The following is a 21,791-nucleotide window of genomic DNA, read 5'->3' on the forward strand; positions in this document are numbered from 1 at the left end:
TTGACACACTGGCGCGTGCAGTCGTGCACACAAATTCCATAGATAGATTATAGTATAAATAGACACTTCCATAACCAGGGTCCCAAGCAGGACAGGAGGGGCGTGTCTGTACTTGGATGGCCTCATAAGCAATGAACACCACAAAGAGCATTTTAGGGGTGATGACCATCCAGCAAGTCTTCCAGAAAATGTTGGGCCTCTTCCCAGTCATAAAGTAGATGTCATGAAACAGTACCTTTTCCTATGCAAACTTCTAATACTTCAATCAACAATCAATCAAGCACATACAGTATGTTTTATTCAGTTTTTATTCAACCGTCCCATCATTCATTAACATCTCACTCACACACATCTGTATTTGCAATCCTTAAAACAGGAACAAGAATGATATAGTGGCTAATTGGAGGATGACTGACGAAGCATATTGCATACACACACTCAGTCTCATCAAGGGGATATGTTGCTATATATTCTGCCCACAAAATATGTGCCTTGGATTCCATCATGTCTGACCAGTCCACCATTCCCTCTGTGCTTTCTACATTAACCACTTAAACTCCAGCATGCGTATTGTGGGAAAAGTATTCACAGAAAATAGCCGATCGACAAGCTGCTGCGTAGTGAGCTTATCGATCGGCTATTTTCAGCGATGGCTTTCCCTCAATAGCATAGAACTAAAGATACACTAGCATAGAGCCCAGAGGGACTCCGCTAATTGGGTTCAAGTGGTTTTAAGCACCCTTGGGAGCCACTAGCTGCTCAAAGTGCCACTGTTGTCGGGGGTGATGGCTGCAGGAGCGTAGGAAGAGGCCCGTCTCCGTCTTGGTGCCGTTACCTCCCCTACCCTGGCCTCTCTCTGCCTGTGGAGCCGTTTCCTTCTTCACAGCCTCCAGACACAACTGGGACTGCAGATGCACTAGCTGTCCACTCAGCTGGAAGGAGAGGGGGGAAAAGAAGAAAAAACATCTACCATTTCTGTCAGCAGCAGTTTGAGTTACACCAGTGGTTTTCAACCTTTTCAGGCCGCGACCCCTCAAAAATAATCGTTGTAGGAGTTGATGCATTACATTTAGTTTGACTCAGTTCCACAGATAAATATTGTGAAAATAGCCGATCTACCAGCAACAAGCCTGTAGATCAGCTATTTTCAAAATGTTTGCCTCTTTCTTATATTATTTGACAATTTGGCCACTGTATGACCAGTTTTTATCATAGTTTGTTGATTACTTTTGATGCAGTAATGATTATTATAATTTGTTTAGGTATTTAAAAAGCCTAACCCTAACCCTTTTTTTTCCTATGTCTTATGACTACAGTGACATTTTGTAAAAAGAAAAGATTTATGATATGTGTACATTGTGCATTGTCAATAAATAAATCTATTTAAAAAATGAGTGCGGGGGGAGGGACACAGTGTTTGGTAGTGCTGTGGCCTCACAGCTAGAAGGTCCTAGGTTCGATTCCCACCGGGGGGCGCTGTGGGCGCATTCCCTCCTCCGTGTCATCATCAGCGGGGTTGGCAAAATGGCCTTTCTGTGTGGCGTTTGCATGTTCTCCCTGTGTCTCCTAGGGTAGATACCCTCACATAAACATGCAGTCCTGGTCTCTATAATGCCTCCCCTGGCCAGCCGGGGCGCCTGATGGAGGGGAAAGGAACTGGTTGGAACAACGTGTTCCTTCCATGCGCTACCTCCAAACGGGGGAAGCTCTCCCCTGTCAGGTGAAAAGAAATGGCCTGCACACTCTTCTTCATGCACTGAACCATGAGCTCAGTTCGGGGCCCTCCCCAGGTGTGGCAGAGGGAGAGCAGTGCCCAGGATTACAGCTTAGGCAATTGGCACTGGGCGAAAAAATGGGTTCCAAAAATCGTAGGATAAAAATTATAGTAAGAAAAAAAAAATTGTGCGTCTGTGCAAGGTGATATGGGTAAATGTTGAGCCTTGTTCCCCAGGGCTGACCTTTATGACCTTCCATTGGAGTGCACTGATGTTTGTCTGCGGGGTGGTGCACGGGGACAAGACCACCCTGTCTCCTCTGGCGTTGAAACACAGAATACCGGCAGGACCCCATCTCACCTCTCCCCAGGAATTCAGCTCACAGTGCTGCAACACAGTGAAAGAGAGACATTTTTGGGGTCTCCATTCTAGGGCTGTCACAATTATTACATAATCGTCTAATCGTGATTATTTGACATCGCAATTATTTTGTCATAATCGTCATAATCATGAATGTTGAAAAATGTCCGAAATAGTGGAAATAGCCGATCTACAAGCTCACAACGCGTCGCACCGCGACACGTTGTGAGCTTGTAGATCGGCTATTTCCACTATCAAAGTTATTTTTTAAGTAGTAAGTTGTCAAATATGTCAGTAATTTCTTTGTATATTTAGGTTATGTGTCATATCTACCATGTACAACTTCAAAGCCTAAAAGCCAAACAGAAATGTAATTATCAACGACAAAAACACAATTAAATCGTTAATCGCCAATTATTTGAGTGACAATTAATCGTCATGTAAAATGTCATATCGTGACAGCCCTACTCCATTCTCAGATTCTTACTCTTGAGTTTAGATAAAAGGTTTTTGCCACTATGTATTCCTTTTACGCACAATCAGATTTTATCTTTTATTAAATCATAGGAAATTTCTAACCTCTACTTTTACGGGAGTGCTATTTTGTTATTATCTTTGTCAAGAATGGTTACCTGGTTGCCAGTGCCGCTGCAGGGAGCTATGTTCATGCCTCCCCCCTGCAGACCTTGGCCTCGAGGGTAGTCCGCACAGTAGCTGGTGCCAACGTTGTAGAGCTGCAAACATGTGAGCATGTTACTTAATACAGCTATTCCTGTCTACTACTGTATAGAGCTGTATGTGTGCAGTCTTTATCCCATGTGATTGTGTGCAAAGAAAGATAAAGAGGAAAAGTGAACATGCATGTATCCGAATGTAAGTTTATTTGTTTTTAGGGAGTGTGTATGCGTGCTGTGCGTGTCTACGTACTTCTCCTGACAGCGCAGTTCTGTCCTGGGGTATGTAGAGTTCTGGGTAAACAGTAGTCAGGAACCAGTGGAAGGTACGACAGCCCAGCCTTCTCTTCAGTCTCACACGCTCTGTTATATTGGGGCTCTCGGACTGCTCAGGGAGATAAGAAATTCACTGTAGATCTCCCTATATGTATACACACACATATGAGTGAGTATGCGTGCACGCACAAAGACACACATAAACACGCACCTGCCTAATGAAGTGAGACAGAGTGTCTCTCCTGTAGTAGATCTTGCTGTAAGCGTCCATCCAGGTGTCTGCGATGCGGATCTTGTTCTTTTGAAGCAGCTCCTGGTCGGGCAGGGGGGTGGGCAGGTGATGGTGGTGCAGGTGGGCCACCCGTGAGCAGGGTACCACCTCCATAGAGCCCCCACACAACCACACCTAGGATTATATCAAAGGCCAAGACAAGATTATGTGTGCTTATATATACTATACTACACAGCTAAATTAACACTGAGGATTCCACATTGAACCGTGTTCCTCTCCCTTATTGTAAAGCACTTTAGAACAATACTTTGAAAGCCCTTTGAGTATATTTGTGTTAAATTGTGCATTTAATACATTTAGGGCAGGGTTATTCAACCACATTGTCAGAAACCTAAAGGACCAGGGGCCGGACTAACGTGGAGGTCCCTCGCGGGGGTTAATACGTCCCTGAGTGGTCTAATGATCTGACTTTCAGCAGAGAGGTTCCATATTCAAACACCAGTCTACCTGTAGTTTGATGATGGAGTACTTTGGAATGTTCTTTATGACGATATGCATGAGTAGCTCAAAATGTCTTGGGAAATGCACTGGACACCCAAATTATGTGTGATTGGGTGGCTTAGTTGGAAAATCTCTTGATTCATCATCAGAAGGTCATGGGATCAAATCCTATCACTGGCAACACTGCATTTGACTCCTATGGTTTGATTTTTCCCTCCTTTAAAAGTCCATTGTCATTGACAATGCATTGGGCGCTTAAAGTTAAATATTTCAAAAACTACACATTATTTCAAAGTAAAAGTCTCAAGCATGCATATCCACAGTAAGGTGGAATTTTTAAATTGTGAATCAAGTTGCTCGGTTAAAGTATGTAGGAACAGCGAGGTGCCAAAGTTTTCAGATTTAAGATTTAAAAGTTAAATATCTCCAAAACTATAAAACATATAAAACATACCCCAAACATATAAAACATCTCATTAACGGAGTGGTCTTTCATTCTCATTTTACAATCCTTCCTATTTAGGTTTAGATATGAACCCATGTAATGTAATTGTCCAGGTGGCGGTAGTAGGCTGCAGCTCTCTCTCTGTGTGTGTGTGTGTGTGTGTATACCAGGGGTTTTCAAAGTGGGTGACGGGGCACCCTGGCGTGCCGCGACTAAAACTAACACTAAAACTAATAAAAACTAAACTAAAACTAAGCATTTCAAAAAATAAAAACAAAACGAAACTAGCAACCTCACTTTAAAAACGAATTAAAACTAAACTGTAATTGAAAACAAAACCTCAAAACTAATAAAAATAAAAACTAATTCTAATAAAATAAAAACCTTCCTCCTCTGGCTCAATCCTTAGCAACAGGCATGATTTATTTTATGAAGTACATTTTATTAATTTCCTCTGTAGCCAACGTATGGAAGAAAAACGCAAAAACATTTTTGTGTGCGATACCGCGCACGAAAAGAAATTGTGCATTTCGGAGAGGAGCACATTCGAGAGAGCTCTCATAGAGCGCTGATTAGGCTCGCGACGGGCCTGTCCATAAGTCATGGCTGCCAGTTTCCACCTGATGTCGTGTGGGAGTTCTGACTGCTCCAGATCGTACTGAATAACTGCTAGCTTGCATAGCGTCTCAAGACTAGGACTCAAGTCTAGGATGTACAGGCCATCGTTGGGGCCATCGATGTGGCCATCCCTGCCCCGTGAGCCTTTATAATAATATCCTCCAAAGATGAAGACACGACTTCCCACCATGCAACAGCAACCCTCTACCCTCCAAAACGAGTCATTCACTTTGGGCTTAACGTTCTTCCAGGAGAAGGTCTCTGAACTGAATTTCCACATATCTTTGCAGTTGAAACCACCCATATCTTTGCAGTTCCAACCACCAATTATGTATAGCTCTCCATTGTAGGCAAAGGCTGAATGACCAAAGCGTTCTTCTGCAGGAAACTGTGCAAGAGGCGTGTCCATCCAGCTGTCGGTCTCCGTGTCAAACACTCTGATGTTAAGGCCTCCGTCTTCCTGGCAATCCCAGCCACAAGATACAAACATCTTTGTCCCGATGATGGTGGCAGAGTGACCTACTGTAGCAGGAGGTGGAGTGCCTCTGGTGTTAATGAAGGACCAGACCATCGTGGTGGTGTCCAGCTTGTAGATGTCATTAGTGATACGGAGGGTCGTTCCTCCATGGATATACATGACTTTCCCCAAGACACAGGCAGAGTGCTGATCTCTCCTCTCTGGAATGGTCCCAGAAACCCTAGTCATGATCCATTTGAGGGCGTCAACATCAAATGCATAAAGAATGTTGTCGTTATAATTAACGACAACATTCATACCCCAATATACAAATCCTTCCATCACTCCTCCCCAGATGTATACAATATCTTCAATGAGTACAGCTGTGTGATAACGGCGACTACAGGGAACCTCAGGGGGTCGTTCTCCTGTTGTAGTCGTCACTGAGGGCAACGTCCTCCATCTCAGAGACACTGTGTTGAAGATGTACACTTTGATCTGATCTTCTCTTCTTGGTCTGCTAGGCATCAATTCGTAACCTCCAAAAAATGCGTACACTTTGTGTCCCACCGATACAGCAACATCATAGGCGATATTTGGGGGTGCTCGCAGCTTCACTGTGCAGTGCAACATTGGACAGAGCATCAGCAACAACAGTGGTTTAAATTATACTTCCACCACCTTGCTCTGTAAGACAGACTTATTGAACACGAGACCGTTTATATAGGAGGCCAGTCTATGATGTCAGTAATATGATGTCATTTAGTGTGCCGTCATAGAATGTCCATATTTGGTCAAAGTTGGAGCCCACTTATACCGCCTCCCAGTGTGAAATGTATGTTCCAAAAAGCAATGGAGTTCATGAGTATGTTCACCCAATAAAGACAACAAAACATTTCCATAGGTCTACCTATGAATGAATGAATGAATGAATGAAACTTAATTTGTATAGCACCCTTCATACAAAAATGCCCTGAGTGCTTCACACAACAAAATATATATATAAAAAACAGCAATAATTACAATACAGAAAAACAAAATTAAATAAAACATTAACACAGAAGATAATAGCAATAACAATAGAATAGCAACAGGCAAAAACAGTTAGGCTAGGGTAAGATTATCTAAAAGCAATAGAACATAGATAAGTCTTAAGTTGAGACTTAAAGCTGTCCACCGAGGTAGACTGCCTTAGATGTAATGGGAGGCGGTTCCAGGCCGTCGGCCCATAGAAATATAACAAGGTGAGAACGCAGCACAAGAAGACACAAGAAGGCTAGCAAAATGGAATACAACCACCTAAGGACTACAAACCATTGAATGACCTCTAGACCTACTGCACATACAAACAGAGCTGCTACCTTTAAATGCATTTGAAATCTGAGGCTTTTTTGTATCCTATTTAATGTGATTTTGAGAAGAAAACAAAAAGTTCTGTTTGTCCCAAAGCTTCTACAAAAGATTGCTGATTTGTTTCAAGTTTATATACAGTTATATACAGTATATAGTTTGTTGCGAACGTCAGGTCGCATTTACTATCAAAACCTCCACCAGCTGTCCGTCCGTCAGTCACACTGGCTGTCCGTCCGTCGGTCACACGTGACACGTCACACTTTTGCCCTGTGCATATCTCCGCAACCGTTGCCCCGATCCATGCCAAATTTGGCACACACACTCCTTGCCTGCCAAACTACAACATCCACATCTCACATGGCCCTCTTCTAGCGCCACCATGAGGCTGATTCTTGCAAAAAAAAAATTGGACACTGCGCCTACATTTTTTTGCCCTAAAATCATGCAAATTGGTACGAAGTATGTCTACACTCATCTCTTCAACATGGATCTGTCCCATTTAGCGCCACCTTCAGGCTGATTTCTTATAACACTTTTCTGGACACTACACCTACAGATTTGGCCCTAAAATCACGCAAATCCCAACACAGTATGTCTACACTCATGTCATCAACATGGATCTGTCCCAAATAGCGCCCCCATCAGGCCGATTTTCTCACACACATTTTTGGACACTGCTCCTACAAATTTTGCCCTAAAATCACACAAATCGGTACACACTTGCTCTACACTCATGTCATCAACATGGATCTCTCCCATTTTGCCCCACCTTCAGACCGATATGTTACACATTTGTACCACCTACATAATAACATTTTTCTGCCGACATAAACGCAACCATGTCACAGCTAAACCCCACATTCTCTCAGCCAACCAAAACTATACATTGGCCACACAACTAGGAACCAGTCACCAATGCCAGTTACAGCCCTCTTTGTGTATACTGTACATGTGACCTGACGGTCGCTTATCTCCCGATTAGGGAGGGAGTCTTACTGGTATATCATCTGTGTGTGTGTGTGTGTGTGTGTGTGTGTGTGTGTGTGTGTGTGTGTGTGTGTGTGTGTGTGTGTGTGTGTGTGTGTGTGTGTGTGTGTGTGTGTGTGTGTGTGTGTGTGTGTTCAACCTGCTTTGTCGCGTTTCTATACAAACACGATTTTCAATGTCTCATTCTCAGTGGAATAATCTATCTATACCGGTATATAGCTCAATCCTTAACGTTTGAATCATGTGTATTCTTCTAGCTATCAAGAGACCTGATAAGCTCCAGCAGGCTTGTTTGCCCCTTGTCAGCTACAGTGACTGCGTGTGTTACTGGGGTGACTTCATCACCAGACGGATGTTCTGTGCTGGAGGCTCTGGAGCTGGCACCTGCCAGGTGAGTGACCCTGACTTCAATGAAAAACAGAGGAAAACACAATGTTATCCCTGCAAGCCAAATTACATCATGATGACATTATGATAAGATCCTCTGGTGATGTTTAGAACTAGGCCAGTGCCAGATCACAGCCCATATGGGGATGATCTTGAAGTCATTACCAGGTTAGTTGAATGTTAGTTGAAATATGAGCATATAAGGTTATATTCTGGGACATATCTGACTAGTTGTGATATTTTTCTGGCCTCGATCGGACCCTCTCTGATTAATCCAGGACATTCGTTTCTGTGGGCAGGTTTTATCTTGGTTTTATCTTGGCACCTCGCTGTTCCTACATACTTTAACCGAACAACTTAGATTCACAATTCAAAAATTCCACCTTACTGTGGACATGCATGCTTGAGATTTCTACTTTGAAATAATGTGTAGTTTTTGAAATATTTAACTTTAAGCACCCAATGCATTATCAATGACAATAGCCTTTTAAAGGAGAGACAAACCAAGAGTGTCTATTGCTCAGATGCAGAGGTGCTGGGATTTGATCTCTTAGCCTTCTGATGATGAGTCCAGAGCTTTACCAACAGAGCTACCATAACTCAGAATGAGTAAGTGCACAATGCATTGATAAAGACATTTTGAGTCACCCATGTATATGTTTGCATAGAAAATAAAATATATATCCACAAGTTTCCGCGGGAGTTTACTGGAGACCATCGGGACCAAACTTCCGGGTTTAACAGCAGACATACAAGCTCACGTCGCGTCGCAGATTCAACCCGTTGTGAGCTTGTAAATCGGCACCGGAAGCTCGGTGCAGACGTCTGCGCAATGTACTATGGGGCGTTGGAAACTCGTGGATATATAGCGCCACCTTCAGCTGTTCCATATAGCGCCACCTTCAGGCCGATTTTTTAAAACACATTTTTGGACACTGCTCCTACAGATTTTGCCCTAAAATCACGCAAATCGGTACACAGTATGTCTACACTCATCTCATCAACATGGATCTGTCCCATTTAGCGCCACCTTCAGGCTGATTTTTTTAAACACATTTTTGGACACTGCTCCTACAGATTTTGCCCTAAAATCACACAAAAAATCGCACAGTATCTCTACAGTCATGTAATCAAAACGCATCTGTCCCATCTAGCGCCACCATCAGGACGAATTTGGTAAAACAAACTTTTGGCCTATTTGTGGAGATAAGCGACCAACGGTCGCTTATCTCCCGATTAGGGAGTCTTACTGGTTAACTATGTATATTATCTGTCATCAGTGGCGTATTCTAGGATTTTTCTGAGGGTATACCACCAGTAAGACGCCCTAAGGGCAGGAAGCGAGGTTGCGCGTGCACGCATCTGCCTGGGTGACAGCAGACTCCTGGGCAAGCACTGGCGCTTAGGCATGAGATCAACTTTCCCTCTGCGTCCTAAAATAAATATTGGCACTTTGGCTACAGTGTGTGTGGCCACTTCTTTGTCTTTTAAAGACTATTAATGGGATCAACTTTGACCAAAGAAATGCACAGACCTGGTTGGTTGCATTTGCGGTTGGTTGTTTAAGTTTGACAAAATGTGTCCATATTTTCCCAAATATGGATGAGCTGGGATGAGGTGTCACGCACTGTGACGCACATGGGCTTAATATTGATGACATCAGGGATCTCCATATATGGTTATAAAAGGATGGAATTAATTTGCAAAATCATTGTGATCAGGTCAGCTATATCCTTCTGCTGAGCTGGGATGAGGTGTCAATGTGATGTCAGAAGAGTTTTCATACTACAGTCGCAATTATTATTCCCACACGCATGGCACACCCACATTCACGCTTATATGTGTGCGTGTTGTCATCTAATTATATATACTAGTAGCATGCTATGTTTGTGTTTGTAGCATACACCTACCAGACGTCTATTAGTAATGTTGAAGTGTTCTTTAATATGTTAGCTTTGAGTTGGTAAAGTTAAACACTCCAGCATTGAACCACAGAACAACCAGGATTTGAACATTTATGTAGACCAGTGGTTCCCAAACCTTTTTTTTTGTTGTCTCAGGGCACCCCTATAAATATATATATATTTTTCAATCCATAGTCTGCACAGCACAAAGCTGCTAGGAGCATCACAGTAGAGGTGAAACCACAAGCCAGTAGGCTACGTTTAAATATGTATTAGTTATCCCGGACAACAGGCTTAGCTTCAATGTTATGCCCTAACACTAATGATTGGCCTTGCAACATCATGCAACCATTATGGCAATCGTAAAGAGCTGCTTTGGTGCGGTTGACCTTAGAACAGTTTTGTTGCATGGTGAATCATTAGTATATAATTCAATAAAACACAGGACAAATATATATATATATATATATATGTTAGGATTAAGTTATTGGGGGAGGACCCTCAGATCCCGTTTAGGGAATCTCCTCCCTTCCTCCTTGAAAAAGAAATATATAGAAATTGAAATCTTGTTGATTCTGACATTCCAATGTTGCCAACCCTGCATATGGTCTAGTGGACTGATGAGTGGTCTCTTAGTTCAGAGGTACCATATTCAAATCTCAGTCCTGCCACACTTTTGTTTTACTTGGACCTTTTCAAGGTTCAAATACTAAATAATTACTCAAGACTAAGAGCACTGTAAAGTTAGTGAGAGATGGAGTAGTGGTTTAAAGATCAAACTCTCATTGCTGATGTTCCATACATTGCCATTTTACTTTGACATTTTCATGGGTAAAACACAAAATAATTACTCAAAACCACCTATGTTTTTTCAGGTTGGAGATGGTGTAGTGGTCTAAAGATCTGACTTTAGATGCGGAGGTTCTGTGTTCAAATCCCACTCACCCTACTAATTGCTGCTCTATTACTTGGATCTTTTCAAGGTTAAAATACAAAATAAGAACTTAAAAGCATCAGCACAAATTTACAGAGAGAGATGGTGTAATGGTCTAATGCTTGGACTCTCAGTTAAGTGGTGCCGTGTTCAAATCCCACTCGACCTACAGACTATCTCTGGAGTATGTTGACCTTTTTTGAGGCTAAAATTGTCTCAATTTCTTCCAGTGGTCTCAAGGCATGTACATCCAGTTTTTTCTTCTGCAAAAGTTCAGTTGGACAGAGTTCTTTCAGATATAACCCCCCACCTTTAGTTCTCAGGAAACAGGGGGAAGGACACCCCTCCACGATGGTCCTCCGTGTACCTTGGGCATGGGACTTGAACCTGTCTGAAACCTGCCTGTAACAGGGACAACCGTCCAAGCGACCATACCATTGAGCCAAGGCACCTTTGGGCCCTCAGCAGGTATCTCCTGCTTCTTTTGAGTTTGCTCTTGTATTTTAGCCTTGAAAAGATCAAAGTTCGCAAGCAATGAAGTGTAGGAGGACTGGGATTTGAACATGTGACTCCTGTATTGAGAGTCGGATCTTTAAACCACTACACCATCTCTAGGAGTAGGTATTTTCTGGTGATTTTGACTTCTTTTGTATTTTAACCTTGAAAAGGTACAAGTAATACAGCAATATAGGAGGACTGAGATGGTCTACTGAACTTTAGTGGTATAAAGATCAGTCTCTTGGTGCTGAGGTTCCAGGTTCAAATCAGTCCTCCTATGTTGCTGTATTACTTGGACCTTTCTAAGGCTAAAATACCAAAACATAACTCAAAAGCACCAGACCACATCTGTAGTGAATGATGGTGTAGTGGTCTAAAGATTTGACTCGTAGTGTGGAGTTGTGGAACATTTCGTTCAAGGTTAAAATATTAAAGAACTAGAAGCAGTGCTCTTCCGAGCACAGGTCTCCACCAGGCCGTGCGTCCTGGTGGTGCTACTGTATAATAGGCCAATGTAAAAAGGGTGGCATATGTTCTTCACCTTAGATCTTTCATGGCAATCGGACTCTGCATGCATGATTTCAAGCATTGTGTTCCAAAAATGTGTTTTGCTAAAGTCTACCTGCTGGTGGCGCTATAACAGGACAATGTTAAAAAGGTAGCATTTGCTCCTTGACCTAGTGGGAATATGTGTGGCAAATGTCACGGTAATTGCAAGCTGCGTTGATGATTTGAGGCATTTTGTTCAAAAACGGAGCAATCCTGCAAACTTTGGAAGCTAATATTAGCCAATCAGGATGGAATGTGAAATATCAGACGGATCGGACTTGATCACATGACTATAGAGATACTGTGTACCGATTTGCATGATTTTTGGATAAAATCTCAAGGAGTAATATCCAAAAATGTGTTTTACATAAGTCGGCCCAAAGGTGGCGCTATAAAAGGCTGATGTGAAAAATGCAGGGCAAAGGTTTATCCTTAGCCTCTAGGGAATGCGCTTACAAAGTTTGAAACTGATCGGTGGAGTTATAGGTAAAACCACAAATCGGGCTGTTATAGCGCCACCATGAGGCTGATTAAAAAGAAATTAAGTGGCATTTCTTCCTCGGCCTAGTGGGAACGTGTGTGCACGATTTCATGATAATTGCACTTTGCGTTTGTGATTTGAGGCATTTTGTTCAAAACGGCTCAATCCCACAAACTTTGGAAGCCAATCTTAGCCAATCAGGATGGAATATGCAAAATCGGACAGATCCGTGTCGATCACATGACTGTCGAGATATTGCCTACCGATTTGTAGGATTTTTGGACAAAATATGTAAGAGTAGTGCACATAAATGTGTTTAGCAAACATCGGCCACTAGTTGGCGCTAGAAAAGGCCCATTTGAAAAATTTAGGGCAGAGGTTCTAGATTGGCATCCAGGGAATGTGTGTGCTCACTTTGGCAGCGACCGGGCCAACGGCGACTGAGATTTGGCGCTCACAAACTGCGAGGACGCACGGACGCACGCACGGACGCACGCACGGACGGACGCACGGACGGACACACGGACGGAGGGGAAAACATACTCTCCCTCAGCCTTCGGCTGGTGGAGACAATAAAGTGACTAAATCTGGCTTATATACCGGTATCTGTCTTACCTTCAAAATCCTTTCAAAATCCTTGACAAAAAACATTGCTGAATCTGACCCATATAACTTGAGAATTGTCCTAAATGCCTTAAGATCAAAATATGGGTGTAATTTGGCCGTAAAGTGCTTGATGAATCGGGCTCAAGGTATCTACATTATGAAAATATATTGTTGTTTCGAATATAGCAATATAAATCTAATAACACCAGGCCACACAAATCAGCCTGTTATAGCGCCACCATGAGGCTGATTTAAAAAATGTGGGGCAGAGGTTCTGAATTAGCATCCAGGGAGTGTGTGTGCTCAGTTTGGCAGCGATCGGGCCAACGGCGCCGGAGATTAGCTGGTAACAACCAGGCCACACAAATCGGCCTGTTATAGCGCCACCATGAGGCTGATTTGAAAAATGTGGGGCAGAGGTTCTAGATTGGCATCCAGGGAGTGTGTGTGCTTAGTTTGGCAGCGATCGGGCCAACGGTGACTGAGATTAGCTGCTCACAAACTGCGAGGACGCATGGACGCACGCACGCACGCACGGACGGACGGACGGACGCACGGACGGACGGACGGACGGACGGACGGACGGACGGAGGGGAAAACATACTCTCCCTCAGCCTTCGGCTGGTGGAGACAATTAGTCAAAAGCATTTGCTCTAAATGAGATGTGGTCAAAAGATCAGAGTTTATGTTCAAATCCTGCTTCTCATGAAGATCATTGCTGTGTTACATGTACCTTTTCAAGGTTAAAATACAAAAGAAGTAGTCAAACTCAACTGCTCCTAGAGATGGTGTAGTGGTTTAAAGATCTGACTCTCAATACAGAAGTCACATGTTCAAATCCCAGTCCTCCTACACTTTGTTGCTTGAGAACTTTGATCTTTTCAAGGCTAAAATACAAGAGCAAACTCAAAAGAACCAGGAGATACCTGCTGAGGGCCCAAAGGTGCCTTGGCTCAATGGTATGGTCGCTTGAACGGTTGTCCCTGTTAAGGGCCATTTATAGTTACGTATGGTTGATTTTGTGTACGTTTTGGGTGAGGAACTACGTACGGTAATCGCGTCGCCATGCATAGTAGACATGCACGTTATTTATGTTCCGACCCGCTCTCCGCTCCAATTCTGCTCCCGTTTTGGCCGTGCGCCACATGAAGGTGGTTCTCACACGTGTAAAAACCTTAGCATTTAGCCATAATATGTAGAACCACAGATTTTGGACCCGCCGTGATGTTTGGTATAAATAATACGTGGTAACAGTCTGGAGTCTGGACTGGTTATCACGGTAAATGCAACTCCGCGAGGGTACAAATTTAAACACATGGATGCGGACCCGGAGTAATTATAACAAAACACACGTACACACCCGCTCATATATTGAACATAATCCAAGTAATAAATGAGCCGCATCATCTCTTCTTGTGACTTGTGTGCCTCGCTGTCTGTGCTGCGGTGTGTGTGTGTGTGTGTGTGTGTGTGTGTGTGAGAGAGAGAGAGAGAGAGAGAGAGAGAGAGAGAGAGAGAGAGAGAGAGAGAGAGAGAGGCGTCCTCTTCAAGTGGTTGTGCGACCTTTTCCGTTTCTTGATAAAATATAATTTATTATTGGGACACACAGTTTGAGAACCGCTGTTAGAGCAGAGTTAATTTCATCACAACTGCGCCTATGTTTTATAACGGTGGCCGTGGGTACTTCTTCTACGGATACATCTTGTACGTTCAGTCCGTCCAGTTGGGAGCTGTCCGTAAGGGTCCGTATACGGAGATAAATCATCCGGAGTACGGAGGCGTGGGAGACAGACCGGACAAACCGGACGAAATTTAACTCACCCTCCGTTGCTTATGTATTCCTGCGGCTCTTATGTACTACTATGCATGGTACTTTACAGGCAGGTTTCAGACAGGTTCAAGTCCCATGCCCAAGGTACACGGAGGACCATTGTGGAGGGGTGTCCCTCCCCCTGTTTCCTAAGAGCTAAAGGCGGGGGGTTGTATCTGAAAGAACTCTGTCCAACTGAAATTTTACAGAAAAAAATCTGACCTACATGCCTTGAGAGCAATGGAGAGAAATGAAAATTTGTATTTAGCCTAAAAAAAGGTCAACATACTCCAGAGATAGACTGTAGGTTGAGTGGGATTTGAACATGGAACCTCTTAACTGAGAGTCTAAGCGCTAGACCATTAGACCATCTCTCACTGTAAATATGTTTTGGTGCTTTCAAGTAATTATCTTGTATTTTAACCTTGGAAAGATCCAAGTAATAGAGCAGCAATTAGTAGGGTGACTGGGATTTGAACACAGAGCCCCTGCACCTTAAAACTGATCTTTAGACCACTACACCATCTCCAACCTAAAGAACAACAGTTGCTTTTGAGTAATTATTTTGTATTTTACCCATGAAAATGTCAAAGTAAAATAGCAATGTAGGAAGACTGGGATTTGTACATGGAACATCAGCAATGAGAGTCTGATCTTTAGACCACTACTCCATCTCTCACTAACTTTTGAGTGCTCTTTGAACCTTGAAAAGGTCCAAGTAAAAAAAAAACTGTGGGAGGACTGGGATTTGAACATGGCACCTCTAAACTGAGAGACCAATCATTAGTCCACTAGACCATTATGCAGGGTTAGAAACGATGGAATGTCAGAATAAACAAGATTTCGATTTCTATAACAGGTGCAAGTCCGTTCTGTGATTTAAAAACCAACACATATACATATACACACACACCCGCACCCGCACACGCACACGCACGCACGCACGCACACACACACACACACACACACACACACACACACACACACACACACACACACACACACACACATATATACATATATACACACACATAGAGCAGAGCCAGGCGGGCCTGGCCCCTTTCCTATGTGAAGGTCCCCTGTACCCAGAGATGGATACAGTCCAGTGGGCAGCTAATACAAATTTAGGATAGCTCAACATTAACATTCTGTGATTATGAAAAGTAAAGACGCATCTGAAGGTGGAAAAGTTGTTGGTCAGCAAGGCATATGCGTTATTGATTTTTGTATTATGTTTTTTAGATAATTGAACAACTGCTGATATGAACGTGGAGTTGCAGATGCACATACAGACATACACATTCTGATTAGTTAGTGAGGATATATATATATATATATATATATATATATTTATGGCCATACATTGTTAAGTTAATGGTTAAATTACTTGAAACTCCAATGGCCAGCGGTCAATATCACCTCAAGACAATAGACGCCACATTATCACATGAAAAAGGCTATTTGGATTTTGAACTGAAGTCTACTACATTCCTGCCGACCATTGAATCTGTCAATGGCCGGCATATACTGGCCGAGATAAAAATGTTATGTTAAAAGTTATATTTTCTCATTTGAAAACAAACTGAACGAAAATATAACTATAAATGGAAAACGCCAGGTGTAAGTGTGAAAAAAGGAAAGGTTTAGCTGTAAAATGAATACAAAGGCAGTTTTCCTTTACCCTAATTGACAGTTCAATCTGCTCTGCCCCCCGTAGCAGCATGCCCAGGTCATAGGCTCCAACACTTTGGAAGAAATGCCTGTCAATGACCAGGACTCCACCTCCTAAGGCCGGACTCCTATCAGAATGAGATTCAAATTCAGAATCACTTTGTAATAACTAACAAAATAACTGTTCTGTGAAAGAAGTACTTCAAATATTATAATCAAGTAAAATAACATGGTTATTGTTCTTTATTACTTCCCACTTCTGTGAACAATTTACAAGGTATCACATTGCATACTGTATTACTAGTAAGACGCCTCAGGGCGACATGCGAGGTCGTGCCATGTCTTGGCCATCTGGCCAGTGATCTCTACGGTATATCAGACCAGTTACCCATATATGAAGACCCCTGGTACCCATATATGGAGGTCCATGTACTGTATATGGAGATATATTGATGACATCAGGGAACTCCATATATGGGCATAAAAGGGATTCTGATAGTGTGACATCACAGTGAAGCCAGAGCGTGATATCAGAGCGACAAACCCATAGAACCACAGTGTCAGGCGTTATAGACAGAGATACATACTGTACATACGGACAAGCTGTGACAGTTCACATACTAATCTGCAACCTACGGTCGCAATAACATAGGATACAAGGAAAACAAGTGAATCAGTTTAAATAGCTTTCTCTCACCGGACGGGTTTGATAACTGAGTCTTGGTCTGTGTTTTGAGGCTGAGGGAGGGATTCCCAGCGGAAGTCCAGTCTCCAGTCAAACACTCCTCTGACTGGCCACTGGGTTAAATTGTACTGGAAGGTCTGCCAGTCTATCACATCAATAACAGGGGAAACCACACGGGTCCTAGACAGAGTCACCACAGAGAAGCATTCATTGACACATTTTAGGCAAAGGAAGAAAGGGAGTAGTTACCGGCCCCCGGGGGAAGGGGAAATTACTTAAAGGACAACTTTATTTTTTCACAACAAGGGTTCATATTTTAGATTGTAATTAGAGAAAAGAAAATATGAGTGTTAAAATGTTTTCATTTACTGCTTTCAATTGTTTTAGCCATTTTAGTATTTAGATTTCAATGGTTGGGGGCACGCGTACAAGTGTCTAAATATGTCTTTTTAGACACAATAAGTTGACAATTTCTATGTTACTATTTACACCAGCCTCCATAAGTAAAATCTGCCCATGAAAGATTGCAGTGCATCTTGGGAATGAGCTTATTGTGTCTAAAAACACATATTTAGCCACTCGCATGCATGCCCCCAACCTGGGGGCAAGCATGCAAATCAAAATCGTTGAAATTACTAAAACGATAGAAAGAAAGAAATGAAAATATTTTAACACTCATCTTTATTTTTCTCTAATGACTATCTAAACTATGAACCCTTGTTGTAAAAAAATAAAGTTGTCCTTTAAGATGATGTTTAGGGTTAAGTGTCTTGCTCAGTGACACTTTGCCATGTAAACTGGGCAGAGGGTTGAACTTGCGACCTTCTGATTCCCAGACGGCCTTCTACCATCTACGGACATCATATATTTAATTTGTTATCCAGCTCATTATGGCTTTCTTCATGCTTCCTGCATTTTCCCCCATCAAAGCTGATATCTATGTGTCAGTGAGAGAGACTATAATGATGGGCGCATGCATCACTCTCTCCGGCTTCGGGTTTACACAGCTTGTGTTTCATACAGCAGCCAAGTTCAACATAAACACACTTCCCTTTGTTGTGGTCTGTTTTAATTTACAGACAGATGCGATTTATTTATCCTTGTCTTTTCCTTTCTTTTCACAAGAATGACTGCATGGTATGATGGCAAGAAAGAAAGGCAAGAATGAAGAGGTTAAATGAGAAAAGAAAAAGATACAAAGGGTCAAAAATGTGTCTGTTGAGTGGTTGCAGACTTCAAGCCTAATTACCTAATTAGAGCCACTCCACAGGCAGTCTGAGCCAAATCAGGTGAGCTGAGGCATAAGTTCACGCACTCATCTCCCACCTCACTAATGAATACACACACATTCTGAACCCCTCCCTCCCTTCTCGCTGTCTGCTGTTACAGTAAGTAAGTGTAAAATAATTTGATGAGGATGTCTGTAAAGTAGATGTTTGTTTAAGTTAAAGCGATATATTGTAAAGTTACGTGTATATTCTATCAGCTTGTTGAGAGAGTTGGTTGAGGCAAAGACATCACCTCGCAATGGCTCATGGTTAAGGACAAGTCCGGATTAAAATAACATATAGAGGTTTTTTTTTCTCCGGTATTTGCAGAATTTCCCCTACCGTTCAGTTTGCCCAGCAGCCCCATAGCATAGAGCAGAGCCCATAAGCATATCGCTACTTATGCTATTAACCCGTTATTAGTTGTCATTACACATTAGTCCGAACTTACACAGTATTATACTGGGCTGTGGATCAATACACATACATGTGCTTTACATGTCTGCTGGTTTTGGCATCTGTTTTGTCAATATTCAAGACTGTTCAGACACCTTTAACAGCTACATGTATAAACATCAACCCACAGTGATAGGCGCACACTGTACCTGTCCTGTGCCACTCTCTCCAGCAGGGGCTCCAGCCAGCCTCTGTGGCACTCGCAGTGTGAATCCATGAACACCAGCACCTCACCCACAGCCCTGGCAGAACCCAGCGAGCGACACCCACCAATGCCGAGGCGCCTGGTGCTGCGAATCAAGCGCACCCCGTCCAGATGAGCTACATATTCACTCAGTACGCTCTTCAGGTGACCTGGACAGCACGGGGGACAGAGACAGAGAGCAAAGGACAGATGTTCAAGGAGTAGTTCACCGGGAAAAAAAAAAGACAAAGACAAAACATGTAGGCTATTAAAGTAATTGTACCCCCATTGATTCCGGAATCGGATGGGGACCCAAATCCATCACTCCTCATCTGGGTCCCCATTCGGAATCAAAGGGGGGTCAACTATAATCGATTTTTTTGTCTTGGGAATGTGACAGATGCAAACAAATATTGTTGGTCTCCATGGTGTGAGTAATCAATAGGAAAAAAAAGTCATTTTGCTCTGAAGTCTAGTGGCTATCAGTGGTATTCAACCAGTGGTCCGGGGACAACCAGTGGTCCTTGAAGGGATTCCAGGTGGTCCCCAGCTAAATGATGTAGAGTTGGAAACCGGGTGCGTACCTTTTGCGCGAAGCCCGAAAGCGCGAAGTGGGGAAATGTCTCCTACCGCACCGTTAGCGCGAAGTGGGGAAATGCATACGTATGCATGCAAATGCAGGCTATATTAGCCGACTATTAGCACCCTTCGGCTATCGGCTTCACTTTGCGGGGGGAGGGGAGGCGTGAGGACATTTTAAGCCCTAAGAAACTACACAACCACACAATATAGGCTATTTGACTACAGTAAATGAAAAAGGGTGCCCCCTGTCGAAACTATTGTACTACCACACAATATATCTTCCTGGACCCTTATTGTGAAGGGCTACTACAAGCTCACGTTGTCGACGTGTTGTGAGCTTGCAGATCAGCTATTTTGCGAGACAAGCTGAGTGCAGACAGCACTGCATATTATGAGCTGCGTGCTCAGTGCGTGCACAGTGGAGCATGTGAATGAAAAGAGAGACATTGTACTACCATACAATATCGAGCACTGCATATTATCAACGTTCACAAGGAGCTGTACTACCATACAATATCGGTGCGGTAGGAGACATTTCCCCACTTCGCGCTAACGGTGCGGTAGGAGACATTTCCCCACTTCGCGCTTTCGGGCTTCGCGCTTTCGGGACTTTCCCTTGGAAACCAAATGGATCCTTATATATCTTTAACTCTGAGAGTGTAAAATGAAATCAGGTCCATTTGTTTTTTATGCTCTCAAGAGTTACATGGATGGATGGATGGGTCAGGTGGATGGACGCTGGAGAGACAGACGATAATAGATACAGACAGACAGACATAGGCTGCTCCAGTAAAGTTACATGGATGGATGGATGGGTCAGGTGGATGGACGCCGGAGAGACAGACGATGATAGATACAGACAGACAAATGGGAAGACAGACTCATTTGAAAACCAAGTGAAAGAAAATAGCCCTATTAAACAGTATAACGCACCATGCTGGCTAAGGTCGTCCACTAGCAGCACCTCTTGCAGGTACCGCTTGGGCACGGTGTCCAGCACGCTGTGCACGGTGCGCAGCAGCGTGGACCAAGCCTCGTCGTGGAAACAGATGACCACGCTGGCAGAGGGGAGCGCCTCGCTGTACTGCTCTCCCAAACACCTGTAACAGTGTAAGCGGTGGATAAATGAATTTAACGACAACAATGTGCATGCAATTTGTACATAGGGAGTTATAACCTGCGTGCGTTAACCTAAATGAAATGTTGAGTGTGCAACTTTCTGTGTTTACTGCGCCGTCCTTCGCCGTGCGCCCTTTGGCCACATATTGCACCGGTCACTTACGCAGGATGGCGCGCCTCGGGCAGTCTGCGGTGCAACGAAATCCGCTCGCTAATCACCTCGTTGAAACCGTATTTCTGAACCGCAGCCAGCTCCATGTCCTTCTCCAAACCTTCCAGTTTTAGCCGAACCGCATTCCCCATGGCGCCGTGCGTCAGCGGCGTTGGAGCGGTCGTGTCCTTATTTGGCCCCGGCATAAGCATCTTGTAACTCCCCTTCCTCTGCGGTAGAACCGGCGGGTTCTTGCTGCCCTGGTCCGCCGCCGACGGCACGAATAAAAGCTGGTCCTCTTGGAGAGAAGTGAGCGGCGAGAGACCCATGTTGCGAACCTTCGACGACGGATCCCGCGAGTCCACGATGACCTCGAGCTCCGGCGGCTCGGGGATCCGCTGGTGCGGACGGCGGGGATCGGGGATCGGGGCTCTCTGGTGATGGTGGCTCTGGTCCGGGTAGACCAGGTCGGAGGAGAGTCCGAGGGCGGCCACGGCGATGGCGAGCAGCAGTAGCCAGAGGCAGCAGCACATCCGTCGGCGTGGAGCTCGTACCCTGCCTCCCCACAGCCTCATTCTGGGAGGAATGGAGCGAGGAATGAGTGAGCAGAGGAGAGGAGAGGGGGAGATCCTCCTCAGTTAGTGCCAGTGGGGCACCAGACTCTGGTCCACATGCTGAGATGATGATGACCTGTCCCTTTCTCTGATATCGACAACAACCGCATTGTTGAAGAGATTATCCTAAAACTGTGGGTTTAGCCTCACAGCCGGCCCCAAGCGTCCATTAACCGCTTGAAGAGCATCCGTGTAACGCGTGGAACTTGTGAGAAGTGGTGGAAGCTGCTGTGGTTTGAACTGAACTGAACTGAACTGAAGACAGCCTCATCTT

General features: G+C 43.8%; 1 protein-coding gene across 1 annotated transcript; it reads right to left on the minus strand.

The window, feature by feature from the left end:
- Positions 1 to 731: 731 nt before the first annotated feature.
- Positions 732 to 21,478, minus strand: LOC308292503 (polypeptide N-acetylgalactosaminyltransferase 15-like; the record flags this gene model as incomplete). Its single annotated transcript, XM_080734848.1, has 10 exons — positions 732 to 932; positions 1,959 to 2,102; positions 2,708 to 2,809; positions 3,003 to 3,134; positions 3,237 to 3,431; positions 16,469 to 16,586; positions 17,156 to 17,323; positions 19,017 to 19,221; positions 20,567 to 20,733; positions 20,916 to 21,478. 10 exons carry the CDS (start codon positions 21,476 to 21,478, stop codon positions 732 to 734), a joined length of 1,995 nt encoding a protein of 664 aa, XP_080590974.1.
- Between the last annotated feature and the right edge of the window lie 313 nt (positions 21,479 to 21,791).

Source organism: Nannobrachium achirus (genome assembly GCF_963921795.1).
Source record: "Nannobrachium achirus genome assembly, chromosome: 10".
NCBI lineage: Eukaryota > Metazoa > Chordata > Actinopteri > Myctophiformes > Myctophidae > Nannobrachium > Nannobrachium achirus.